General features: G+C 55.8%; 3 protein-coding genes and 1 non-coding gene across 4 annotated transcripts, besides 1 other annotated feature; 1 reads left to right on the forward strand and 3 right to left on the reverse strand.

The window, feature by feature from the left end:
• Nucleotides 1–1075: part of a sequence feature (possible transcribed region) that runs on past the window's edge.
• CYME_CMQ334C (hypothetical protein) lies at nt 573–2549 on the reverse strand (the record flags this gene model as incomplete). Its single annotated transcript, XM_005538175.1, has 1 exon — nt 573–2549. One exon carries the CDS (start codon nt 2547–2549, stop codon nt 573–575), a length of 1977 nt encoding a protein of 658 aa, XP_005538232.1.
• A 287-nt stretch (nt 2550–2836) lies between these two features.
• CYME_CMQ335T lies at nt 2837–4655 on the reverse strand. Its single transcript, XR_002461572.1, has one exon. It is a non-coding gene; the product is annotated as a hypothetical transcript (transcript).
• Nucleotides 4656–4824: 169 nt separating this feature from the next.
• Nucleotides 4825–8097, forward strand: CYME_CMQ336C (leucyl--tRNA ligase; the record flags this gene model as incomplete). Its single annotated transcript, XM_005538176.1, has 1 exon — nt 4825–8097. The coding sequence occupies one exon, from the start codon at nt 4825–4827 to the stop codon at nt 8095–8097; it is 3273 nt and encodes a 1090-aa protein (XP_005538233.1).
• Nucleotides 8098–9594: 1497 nt separating this feature from the next.
• On the reverse strand, nt 9595–11556 carry CYME_CMQ337C (2-isopropylmalate synthase; the record flags this gene model as incomplete). The annotated part of the gene is made up of 1 exon (XM_005538177.1): nt 9595–11556. One exon carries the CDS (start codon nt 11554–11556, stop codon nt 9595–9597), a length of 1962 nt encoding a protein of 653 aa, XP_005538234.1.
• Between the last annotated feature and the right edge of the window lie 936 nt (nt 11557–12492).

Here is a 12492-nt window from a genome sequence, read left to right on the forward strand (position 1 = left end):
GATTACAGTCTAGTGTCCAGGCTGCAAATGGCCCAGCGATGCTGTCCACGAAGAACATGAAACGGTAAGCATAACCAAGACTGCAAAATTCGCATGCGCATGAAAAAAAAAAGTCTCGATCACATGCGGAAACGCCCAAGTCGAGACTTGAATACTGCCATCAACATCCTTCGACTGCTGACAACGAAGCTGGAGAGAAAGAGAGACTTAAACCCGGAGATGCGCGAGAGGAAACGCGAGCAATCGCAGATACAACCTACCAAGGCCGGTGTTGATGGGAATCAGGAGCGACCCAAACAATAGCATGGACTCCCGAATGAGAGAACTGGGACCCATTCCAGATTCATCCGATTTCGATGGACTATCAGCAGAGATGGAATATACAGGTCTAGCCAGAATCGAAGACGGCACGACGCGTTTACCGGGAAACAGGGCTCTCCGCCTCCGCTAGGCGCTGAGCTCTCATTTCGGCCTCTGTGTTGCGGAGCGCATTTCCCGTCTGGCAGTTGGAGCTCCCGCGCTGCCTCCGTTTTGAGGCATCCCTCGCTCAGAACATGGCGTCACAAGTGCGCTCAACGATGTATGTACAGCAGGCAGTGTCCAAATGGAAGTCTTCGAGTCGAGACCGGTAACAGGTATGCGGCCTTTGCAGCTGTGTTTCCCGATTGATCGGATTCTCTCGCGATCAAGCGGGGTATCGGGAAACAACCCTCGCGAAGAGGAAAGTACCAGAAACGAATTGAGCACGCGGATGCTGAGTAGAGGGATACTAGGTGACGAGTACAGTTTCCAATAGGTAGGAGTGTCCCAGGCAACGTTTCGGCTTCCAGGTGCAGGACTCCGCACGGGGACTCGGTGCCTACCGCGGAAAACTCCGTTTGCAACGTCTTCGAACCAGATTTGTGTGGAACAGACCAGTTGACCTCGATGGTGTAACAGATTTCGAATGGAGTTTCAAGTCGTATCCGCGCTGCTGGACGACAAAACTGCAGGACAATGCGATAAGGCGACGACGTTCCCGTTCCTTCCGGTATCTCCGGTAATGGCGAAAAATAAATCTGTTGCGGTAACCAGCGCGTCGAGAGAGCCACCCAGGTGCGTTCTCCGAGAACGCCTCGCGTGGTACGCCACTGAATGCTTACACTACCCGGGTGAAACGGTGTATCCAGGCTAGGTGCGCTGTTGGCGCTTTTCGAGGAAGCAGGGCGACGATGGAGCATAAACACAAACCGTGCTCGATCGCCTGGTGAAAGCAGTGGTGCCTTTGTACGGAAGCGAAGCGGCATGAGTTTCCAGCTCGACGTTGATGCTGTTGCACCCGATGCAGGGGATGGTCCTGCGGAAAATGGGGCTTTCTCCTGGGTCTCCATGGGACTGGCAATATAAGGAACGGTTTCCGGCGGCTCAAGCGGCTTCTCACTACCCTGAAACGTTGGGGCGTCTGGGCGGCATTGTCCAGCAAGCAAGTACAGCGGCTCGTGGCTTGTGTTCTGGATGTTCACGAGCCAGAGAAATGTCTGCCTTCCGCGCTCAGATCTTTTGTCGAGGGTCGTCGATCCCCAGGCGAGCGCATACCCCTCTAACTGCCAGGCATCACTGACCTGGAAGCGAAAAGTCTGTTGAAACGAGGTCATTGGCGTTGCTGTCGGTGAGATTGGTGTTGCGTTCTTCGCAAAAGCGCTGCCGGGACTCGCGCGATGCGTACTCAACTGCAAACCCGCGCTCGGCTGCGCCAAAAGCAGTTGACAGCTCACAAAGTGCTCCCCCGGTGTTTCGAACGGGAGACGAAGCGACCAAGCTCGGCATCGTTCTGGTGGAAGCGCGGTCTCGTCGAGTCGCTCGAGAAGGAGCATCGTCTCGGATGCATCCCTCATTTCAACTCGGACACGAAAACGCTCGAGCGCGTAGGGCAAGCCATGGGCCAATTCTAGACGGAGATTCGCGGTCTCCCCGGCATGCCATTCCATCGGTGATGCATCCTGCAAACAGAACATTCGGTTGAAAGAGGTCATCCCTATACGCGAATGTGTCGCTTCCGCATGCTCCCGTCCAGTAACGATTTCGCATACGCTGCCTACGAGAGGTCGAAACGTAGTGCATTTCTTGACCATTTCTGTTAGCTCCGATCCCAGCGCATTCTTCGAGACTCTCGTCGGATGCGTCATGCTCGGATGCAGGCATAACTGCAGCGGAAAGAGCCGAAATACGATGGAACATTGTCCCGCGTCAGTAGAAACGCCTTCAGATGCCTCAGGTCCGCCAACGGTGTCGTCTTGCGATGTGAGGGGAAAAGCGAGATCGGCAACCGCCTGTTCTCTGCTCGCCATGCTGACGTCACCAGCAGGCGCATTCCAAGGAGCATCCTTCGCACCATCGATGGACATCCCGGGTGCGACACCTCCTGCAGTTCCTGCTGGATCAGACGCTGCCCCTATTGGAACACGCTCGGGATCAGTATCCGTTCCGGAGCCGAGCAACATACCAGGGGCTAAGCGAGGAGAGATGCGCTCGTTGGATTTCGTTTGTCTGACGACATCGCTTCGCTTCATGAGCAAACTCGGAAACGAACTTCAGTTTGATTGATATCCTCAGTTCTGTCAGCCGCTCTACGTTCTGATGTCGAGCGATACAGGAGGTTAGGTTCTTCGCTGTATGGGTCCAACTTGCGAGGGCCGGGGTGAACCCCAACGGTCTGTCAGCTGCTCGGTGTTTTGTTCTCGAGTGATGCTGCGCTTGATGTCACTCGCTAGACGAGTACAAAGTCCGAGCTGGTCGTGCAGTGGGCAGAAAACGCCAAGCACTGCTTCTGACGCCACAGTCGACTGGTAAAAGTTCACCCTAGACGGCGTTTACCAGCATCTGTGACCAGTTCACGAGTATAGACTAGGTTGAGTATAAATTAAAATCACAGAGAAATAGCTGTTTGTACTGAACTTGAACGTAGCAGACCCGCTGCTGGCAACAAACGAACGAAATAGCGACCGTTCGACCACAGGCGGCTTCGAAAGAAAGGCGTCGGCCTCACAAAAGAAAACGTAAAGTGAGCGCGCTCCTGGTAGCTATGTTGATCACTGCGAGTTCACGAGATGGAAGCGCTCGATATAACTACAACGTTGAAACACAGACGCGGAGATACACACCAACCCCGAAGTCGTTCAAACGGTGTTTCACTGTTGTGCGCTGCAGCGCATATTCCGAAACCCGTCTGCGACTGGAATGGAGCAGGCCCGATGAGCGAACACGGGCTTACACGCGATACCCATGTCAGCATAAAATGGAACAGGTCTACTTACCTAGCAGGAGCGTACACCCCAAAGTTTTCGTCTCATTCCATCGCCATGGACGTCGGCCTTTACGGGATGTTTCTGCGACTGTTTCCCTTCTCTCTCTCTCTGTATATTCTCTGGCTCGCCATACGCCGGTTTCCCCTGTTCCTCCAGCTGCGTTGTCAGCAGTCTCAGAATGCTGTCGCCGGTGTTCAAGTCCCGAATTCATCGCTTCCGGCTGTTTCAGACAGAATTCGCGCAAAGACAGTAGTTGCGTTCTACGCCTCGGTTGCCGTTTGCACGACTTGCTTCGTGTAGATCCTCGTTGCGCCCTTCACAGTACTGACACGTGACCATGGTCGGGTATGCCCGTACGTCCTGGGCACCTGCTTCCCCGAGTGCTGCCTGCCACATGCACTGGACGCTCACCTCAGGGGACGACCCCATTTCCGTGCCCAGTGCCGTACGCGATGAACACGGTCTTCCGCGAGGCGATACACTCGGCGAGCATGCTGACTGCTGTGCGCGCTCAAACACACACACACACACACACACAGAGACACACATACAGACACAGACACATACTGACACACAGATACACAGACTCACACACGTCCACGCTGCTTCATTCGAGAGCGGATTTTTCTGGGACCCGATGTTGCTCATCGTGAGACAGGGACCGGAAGGAGCACTCACGCTGGAGAACAAGTCGCGAAATCTCGACCCGTCATCGCTGCATTCGTGTCCAGCGTCCGTCACCGCGCTGCACACACGAAGCAAGCACTGCGATGACTCAAGCCCGAGCTCGGGAAGATTCTGTACTTGAAAGCAAGCTCTCGTAGCGTACTCCACAAAACGTATCACGCTGGTGCCGATTCCCGTTTCTTCGCTAGAGAGAGACAGCGCGGGATTCACCTCCTGAAGCACATCCATCCTCTTGTCGTGACTGGCTCAGTGAGCCTTCAGCATGAGCCCGTGAACGAAACCTCAAGCGTCGGTGTCGACGGTGCCCGGTCGACAATCCAACAGTGCGAGTCGCTGCGCTCATGGCTGGCATAGGGAGAAAAAAAGATTCGAAAACTTGAAGAATCCGTAATGTAAGCATGTCGATCGTAAGGCAAGCGGGAGAACGGATGCTTGTTGATACGGGTCGGTCAAAGATACCGGTTACTTGTCGAACAACTGTTCAATAGCTTCGCGAATCGTCTTGATTCCATTTCCGTAAAAACCTTAAGCGGGACAGCGTGGAAGAGGCCACGCCCAACTGACGACCCAGCATCCTAAAACTACGCATGAATCCACACACCTTGATTGCAGCACTTTGAATATCCATGCGATGCACGAAAAAAAACACGAGTCCGGAAAGATATCGAAAGACCTGAACAGAGCGACAAGTTCTGTTCGCCGTCTTCATCGGGCTGGGTCATGGAAGGACACCGCGACCGCCGCTGCGACAACTTTCCTCCGCAGCGTTCGCCACTGGCAACACCTCTAACGTCGACTGTAACACTCGACGGGAAGGGACCGACGACCCGGTGCGACCAAAGTCCAGATCATTATGGCTACTACAAGGAGAGATACTTTATTGAAAATACAGGCAGAGGTGCAAAACTGGTGGGAACAGGAGCACGTCTTCGACGTTGACGCTCCAGAAGACTTTGATGCCGAGGGCGGCTGGTCCAGTCTCGGAGTGGAGCCTCGGCAGAAACCGACGTTCTTCGTCACGTTTCCTTACATCTACGCAAATGGACCGATCCACCTGGGTCACGCGTTTTCGCTGAGTAAGGCGGAGTTTGCAGTGGCGTATCAACGTATGAAAAGACGCCCGTGCCTCTTTCCCTTTGGCTTTCACTGTACGGGGATGCCGATCCAAGCGTCGGCGACGAAACTGGCCAGAGAGCTGGAAACCTACGGGTGTCCGCCTCAGTTTCCCGACACGCCTCAGCGTACAGGTGCAGACGCAGGCCTGGATGCACCTGTCGACGGCTCGGTGGGGCTAAAGTCGAAAGTTTTGGCAAAAACTGGCGGCCTCCGCTTCCAATACCGTATTCTGCAGGCGGTCGGTGTTCCCGACACGGAAATTCCCTCTTTCACGGATCCGTTCAAGTGGCTCATGTACTGGCCACCGATCGGTATGCAGGATGCGAAACAGCTTGGACTGCACGTGGACTGGCGGCGTTCCTTCATCACCACAGAGGCGAACCCGTATTACGACGCGTTCGTGCGGTGGCATTTCGAAAAACTCCGAGCACAAGGTCGTATCAAGTTCGGAAAACGCTACACCATCTATTCCCCGCTAGACAGGCAGGCCTGTGCGGATCATGATCGAGCTAGTGGCGAGGGTGTCCAACCACAGGAATACGTGCTGATAAAAATGCAGGTACTGGAGCCGTTTCCGGCTGTGTTGGAACCGCTCGCTGGGCGACGAGTCTACCTGGCTGCCGCTACATTGCGTCCAGAGACTATGTACGGTCAGACGAATTGTTGGATAGCGCCCGACGGAAGCTACGGTGCCTACGAGGTCAACGCAGATGGCGATGTGTTTATTGTCACAGAGCGAGCAGCGCGGAACCTCGCCTTTCAGTATTGGTCACCAGTCTACGGGGAGACACGCTGCCTATTGGGGCCCTTCCCAGGCGCGGCGTTGCTGGGTGCCGCAGTGCGCGCCCCGCTTAGCAGCTACGAGCACGTCTATGTGCTACCGATGCTAAGCATCACATCGGACAAGGGTACTGGAGTCGTTACCAGCGTACCGAGCGATTCACCCGACGATTACCGTGCGCTGCAGGACCTGAAAGAGAAGCCTGCTCTGCGTCGCAAGTACGGTCTCCGGGATGAGTGGGTGTTGCCCTTTGAACCGGTGCCCATCATTCAAGTGCCCGAGATGGGATCGCTCTCTGCTCAGGCAGCCTGTGAACGGTATCGGGTGCACTCCCAGAACGATCGCGATGCGCTCGCCAAAGCCAAGGATGAAGTCTATCTGCGGGGCTTTTATGACGGAGTGCTCTTGGTGGGCCCCCATGCCGGCCAGCGCGTTCACGTTGCCAAGCCACTGATTCGTCAGCTGCTGCTCGACCAAGGCGATGCGGTGGTCTACTCGGAGCCAGAGCGCCCTGTTGTATCACGCTCCGGCGATGAGTGTGTGGTCGCGCTCTGCGACCAGTGGTACATCGATTACGGTGAGGAGCAGTGGAAGCAGCTCGCCAGAACGTGTCTAGAGGCCATGGAGACGTACCACCCGGAAACGAAACGCAGTTTCGAAGCAGTCCTTGAGTGGCTTCGCGAATGGGCGTGCTCTCGTTCGTTCGGACTGGGAACGCGTCTGCCTTGGGACCCGCAGTATGTGATCGAATCACTCAGTGATAGCACGATCTATATGGCATACTACACCGTTGCACACATCCTGCATCGGGACTTGAACGGCCAGGTTCCGGGGGCGGCTGGTCCAGCCAGCCAACTCACTCCGGCTGTCTGGAACTATGTTTTTCTCGGTCAAGGCGATGCAGAATCTCTCCCGATACCCAGCTCTGTTGCACGAGCGATGCGGCGCGAGTTTCTCTACTGGTACCCGCTGAATCTGCGCGTGAGCGGCAAAGACCTGATCAATAACCATTTGACGTTCTTCATCTACAACCATGTGGCTATCTTTCCGCCCGACAAGTGGCCTTTGGGAGTGCGCGCAAACGGCCATATTATGATCAACAATGAGAAAATGTCCAAGTCAACGGGCAACTTTCTCACGCTAGCGGAGGCAGTACGGAATTTCTCCGCAGATGCGGTGCGATTTGCGCTCGCGGATGCCGGCGACGGCGTTGATGACGCCAACTTTCAAGTGAAGACGGCGGATGAGGCTATTTTGAAACTGACAACTCTTTTAGCGCTCGCCACTGAAGCGCAGGCTCTGCTCAAGAATGGGCAGATGCGTTCAGGTCAGCCGCTTCAGTTCTGGGATCGCGTTATGGAGGCGGAAGTGGATGCACTGGTGGCAGCCGCAGCGCACGCGTACGAACGACTCGAGTTTCGAGACGCCCTCAAGTTCGCGTTCTATGAATTGCAGGATGCACTGGGGATTTGGCGGGTCGCTGTTGGCGGGGATACCGACCTCACAAAACTGCATCATGAGGTATGGCGTCACTATATTCATGCGCAGGTGATTGCGCTCTACCCGATCTGTCCGCATACGTGTACTTGGATATGGAGACGGCTGCTCCACGAAAAGTCGCCAGCCCCGCCAATGCACTGGCTGGAAACGAGCCCTTTACTGGGGTCACCCGAACGGGTCGCCATTCGAGCTGCCGGTCGCTATCTACAGGCGCTTTTGCATCGAGCCCGACTCGTGCTGCAGAAACGCCTTGCGCATCGATCGCAACGTGCAGGGGATGCTGCTGCCCCTACTGCTTCTACCAGCACCGATGACAAGGAAGAGCGCGAGCGCGACCCCAGTGATCAAGTAGGTGCTCGAGCTGTGCGCGTACGACTCGTGGTTCGCACGACACCAACAGCTTGGCAAACTCGCTGCGTCGAACTTGTTCAACAGGCGTATGACCCTACGACTCAGTCGTTTGCAGCGGACCTGCCGAAACGCATAGCTTCGGATCCGGTCTTGCGACGGGTTGCCAAACGAGCAATGGCACTGGCGATGACGTTGCGGGAGCGGAAGGACTTTACGGTGGCGCTTGAGTTTGACGAAAAGGCGGTACTTTTGGAAAATCTCGGCTACCTAGCGCAGCAGCTGGGCGTGCATGAAGTGGAACTAGATGTCGATGGCCCCGAAGCGGAGCAGCGCGGTGTCATCATGGGCGAACCCGTTATTCTCGTGTTTGATGCATAAAGTGCCTCTGACACAATACGAGGTCGCATGTGGGCGACAATTAGACCTGCGCACGGTGCTGCTGCGAGCACTGTTATCCTAGACAGCGCAGGTGGCGCTTTCGGATATTGCCAGGAGGAGACTTTTTGTTCGTGTTTAGTTTGCAATCTGAAAGCGGTACACCAGTTCGGTGTTAGAAGCGGAAAACCCTCGCACGGACTGCTACGGATCTGTGCTGACTGGGAATCACTCGAGCGTTGTTGTTGCTCCAGAGGCGGCCTCGCTGAACCAGAACATGTGCCAGTTCAGTTTAGCAGACGTTGAGGTACCGAGCTTTTTGCAGGCGTCGCAAGGAGGAAGGACGGCCCTGCGACGCCTGTGCGTACGTCGGCACTAGACTCCCTGTCAAACGAGCATGCCGAGCGCTGAACGATTCCAGCAAACGCACGGCGATGTAGCGATGCTGCATTCGAGTATAGCACAGAATTCCCGACAGCACCATTGCGAGTATGCGAATGCCTGCCGCCCCCGCGATACCATCCCGAAGGTGTTTTCCATTGTATTGGACTCGTGTTTTGGAAAACTGATTCGGACAGGTGGATTCGTGGATGTGCGTCCTGTATCGCAGTTTATCCAGGTCTGGATATGAAAGAGGTTTCTCGGTTTCCAGGGGATACTTCCAGCGGATTCGAGGATACGGGTGCTGTTGCTCAGTCCATACAGGTTCGATTGTCGTCTGCATTCCTCCGAATGCTCATGTATGACGCTACCGCTTTCGGCAATGTTTAAGGACTCCGTTGAAATCCATGGGCATCACTCAGCATCGATAGAAGAGCGCTGTGCTCGCGCCTGCACTCCACGGTCTCCGCCGGATGCCCGTGCAGGTCCTCCATACATACACACACACACACACATACACCCTGATTGCATCGCGGAAGGAGCCAGTGCATCCTGCATCTGCGCCCCGGATCACGATAACGCCTGCGAGAATTCGTATCGTTCACTTTGTCGAGATGCCTAATGGGGTCCTGTGCTTTTCGACAGAAAAGCATACGTGACCGCCTCCCAGATCGTTGGACGAAGCATGCGGCCTCGTATTCGACGCGGACTCTGGTGTTGCATCTGCTTGACTTCAATATGCACAGCACCTTTTTTATTTGCAAGGGACCACCATGGCGTTCAGTAATACGTGTACCATAACAGTAAACCGGCCATGAAACATACTCAGTCGACAGATGCACCAGCCGTGCCGCTCGTGTCATCGCGAGTGCGCCGCCGTCTTGCAGCAGGTCCTGGTTTCCGAGGCCTCCCGAACGACCCTCGAAGAAGGGAGCAAATTGTCCAAAATTGGTTTGGATAACTGCACGTGTTTCTCGTTCGATACGGGCGTCATGCCACATATTGCGAAAACTCCATGCAGACTGCAACTTCATGACGTTTTGCATTGTATCGGGTACTTCAGCGAAGGCTCGCCAGATCCGCTCAGAGCGCAACCGACGACGGCGGCCGCCACATGCATCAGGCACTGCTATGTTGCGGGTGAATCGGCTGGGGCGTATTCGTATTCCGGCTGCATCGATTCAGAGCATTCACATAGGCCTGAACCGAGGCGGTCACCACGTCGGTATCTGCGGCATAACCCGTAAAGATGCGATCCATGCGCCGATCCCGAACGCGAACCATAACCTCACCAAGCGAATCGATGCCACTCGTGACGCTGGACACAGTATACTCGAGCAGCTCAATATCCAGTCCATGCTGCGCAACGACGGCGTTGACAGCACAGTACGCCGCATCGACGGGGCCTGTACCAGTCCGCGGAACGGTAACCTCTTTGCCGGTCTCCATGACAAGCAGAGTCACCGTTGCGGTCGGTATGCTCGATGAGCCGCACTGCACCTGCACTCGCTTGAGTTTGAAATGCTCGACCCCGATTTCCTTCAGGCCACCACTCACAATCGCCTCCAGGTCCGCGTCGGTAATTTCGCGTTTTCGATCCGCAAGCTCCTTGAAACGCAGAAACGCTCGGTTGAGGTCGTCGTCGCTGAGCTCGAAGCCCAGTTCCGTGAGGCGTGCCCGAAACGCCGCTCGGCCACTCAGTTTGCCCAGAGAGATCGCATTCGTGGTGGCACCCACGGTATCAGCGCTCAGGATCGAGTACGTAGAGGCGTTACGGAGGTATCCGTGCTGATGTATACCCGACTCGTGACGGAAAGCGTTAGCGCCCACCACGGCCTTATTCGGTGCAACGACCATACCGGTGAGGCTCGACACCATTCGACTCGTCTTTGCAATTTCTCGAAACTGAATGTTCGTCAGCTGACGATCACTATGACCCGACGCAATATCATCCCGCCCAAAAACTCTGGCATAGTAATTGCGGCGCACGTACAGCGCCATGACGAGCTCTTCGAGAGATGCATTCCCCGCCCGTTCCCCGATTCCATTCACGGTAACCTCGACCTGGCGAGCGCCTGCCTCACAGGCAGCGAGGAAATTCGCAACACTCATACCCAGATCATCGTGACCGTGCACGGAGAGAATAACATCGCCGGTCCGAACGCCCGGGACGTTCTCGTAGATGCCTCGTATGAGGGTGTACATTTCGTTCGGCGTAATGTACCCGCAGGTGTCGGGGACGTTGAGCGTGGTCGCCCCTGCCTCCGCGGCCCGACGGAAAGCCTCGTAGAGAAACTCGGGGTCTGACCGCGTTGCGTCCTCAGCCGAAAACTCCACGTCCTTGCAAAGCGAGCAGGCGTAACGCACTTGTTCCGATATGATGTCGAGCACCTCAGCGCGCGTCTTGCGCAACTTGTGCTCGAGATGAATATCGGACGTGGCGATGAAGGTATGGATACGGGGAAATGCCGCAACCTCTATGGCTTCCCAGCATCGTTTTATATCTGCGGCGGTGGCGCGAGCCAGGCCGCAAATAATCGGCGGATTGGGCCGGTTCCCAACTTGCTCCGCAATCCGACGCACAGCCTCAAAGTCGCCGTTGCTCGCAGCCGGGAAGCCGGCCTCCAGAACGTCAACACCAAGCGCGGCCAGTTGACGCGCCAGTGTCAGCTTCTCTTCGGCGTTCATGGCGGCTCCTGGAGACTGCTCGCCGTCGCGACACGTGGTATCGAAGATGCGCACGCGCTCAGGGTCCCGCCCCGTGGCGACATCGTGCGCAGTAGGCTTCACCGGTACGCGTACGACTGGGCGCTCTGCTCTAGCGCTCGCGTCACTAACCGCGTTGCCTATCATGAGTAAGCGCTGAAGCGAGTCCCTTGTGCGTAAACCTCCAAGGCCTCTGCTTCGTGGCCGCCCCGCCGCACGGGGCACACCACGCCGACTCGCGAACGGAAAGGTAAACGCTGCCCTTGACGCTTGATCCGAGACATGTCCAAAACACTCCTTACGTACGCTGGATATGGTCCTGTGGCTCGTCCATGATGGACCACAGAATGCTATGGTAGCGTACGCTTGCCACATGTTTTACACTCGCAACAGTGCACACACACACGTATACACACACGTACACACACACGCACACACACAACAGGTGTCCTGCGTGCGCACTGAACGCTCGCCGTCGCGTTGCACGCATAGCGCCCTGCGATACGTGCGCGGGATCGCCGGCGCACCGGCGATCTTTTGTTGGACAGAACGTCCACACGTACACCAGGCATCCCCGATGAGGCGCTTGAGATCAGCGCGCGTGCGCAAGCATCCATCATTACTCGTTTGACCTGCTCGTTCAACCACCGATATACTCCCTGTGAAATACTGGATATTTGCGACTTTGCATAGTCCACCGTGTCTGAATCTAGCATACAAAATGTCGCCGATATTTCCAAAGTGAACACAGCAGGAAACCTGACCAACTTTGTCATACAAGTGAGGGCATCGGCACGTCGATACCGAGATCGCCTGTTTTCATTCATCGTGCACTGACACTAGCGCATGGCACGGGGATGCAGCATGTCGCTGGCATCATTATCACCGTTATCATCGTCGTCGCGCCTCGAGCCGAAGCCCTCACTTGTATGAGAAATTTGGTCAGGTTTCCGTTCTGCGTTTGCATTGGCGCGATCGGCGACATATTGGATACTAGAGGCAGGATCGACGGACAATGGAACGTGGGAAATAACCGAGATCTCTGAAGGATCCTATGACTCATGCAAGTTTACGGATGACGGGGCGTGGAACGATGAACCCGTCCCTGACCGTTGATGTCAAGTGCGTTCCCGGGAGTCTCCGGTCCGTATAAACGACCTGCGCAACAACGGTATCCATATGGACACCGAAACGCTAGAGCGGGACCTGCTGCTGACCTGCATGTGCCACAGGCGGGGTTTCGGAGAGGCGCTGCGGCTCCACGGCGGGCGCCGCTAAGCACCCAGACGCCATCCAGCGCATGTCGATATC

The sequence above is a fragment of the Cyanidioschyzon merolae genome, chromosome 17 (assembly GCF_000091205.1).
Source record: "Cyanidioschyzon merolae strain 10D DNA, chromosome 17, complete genome".
In the NCBI taxonomy this organism is placed as follows: Eukaryota; Rhodophyta; class Bangiophyceae; order Cyanidiales; family Cyanidiaceae; genus Cyanidioschyzon; species Cyanidioschyzon merolae.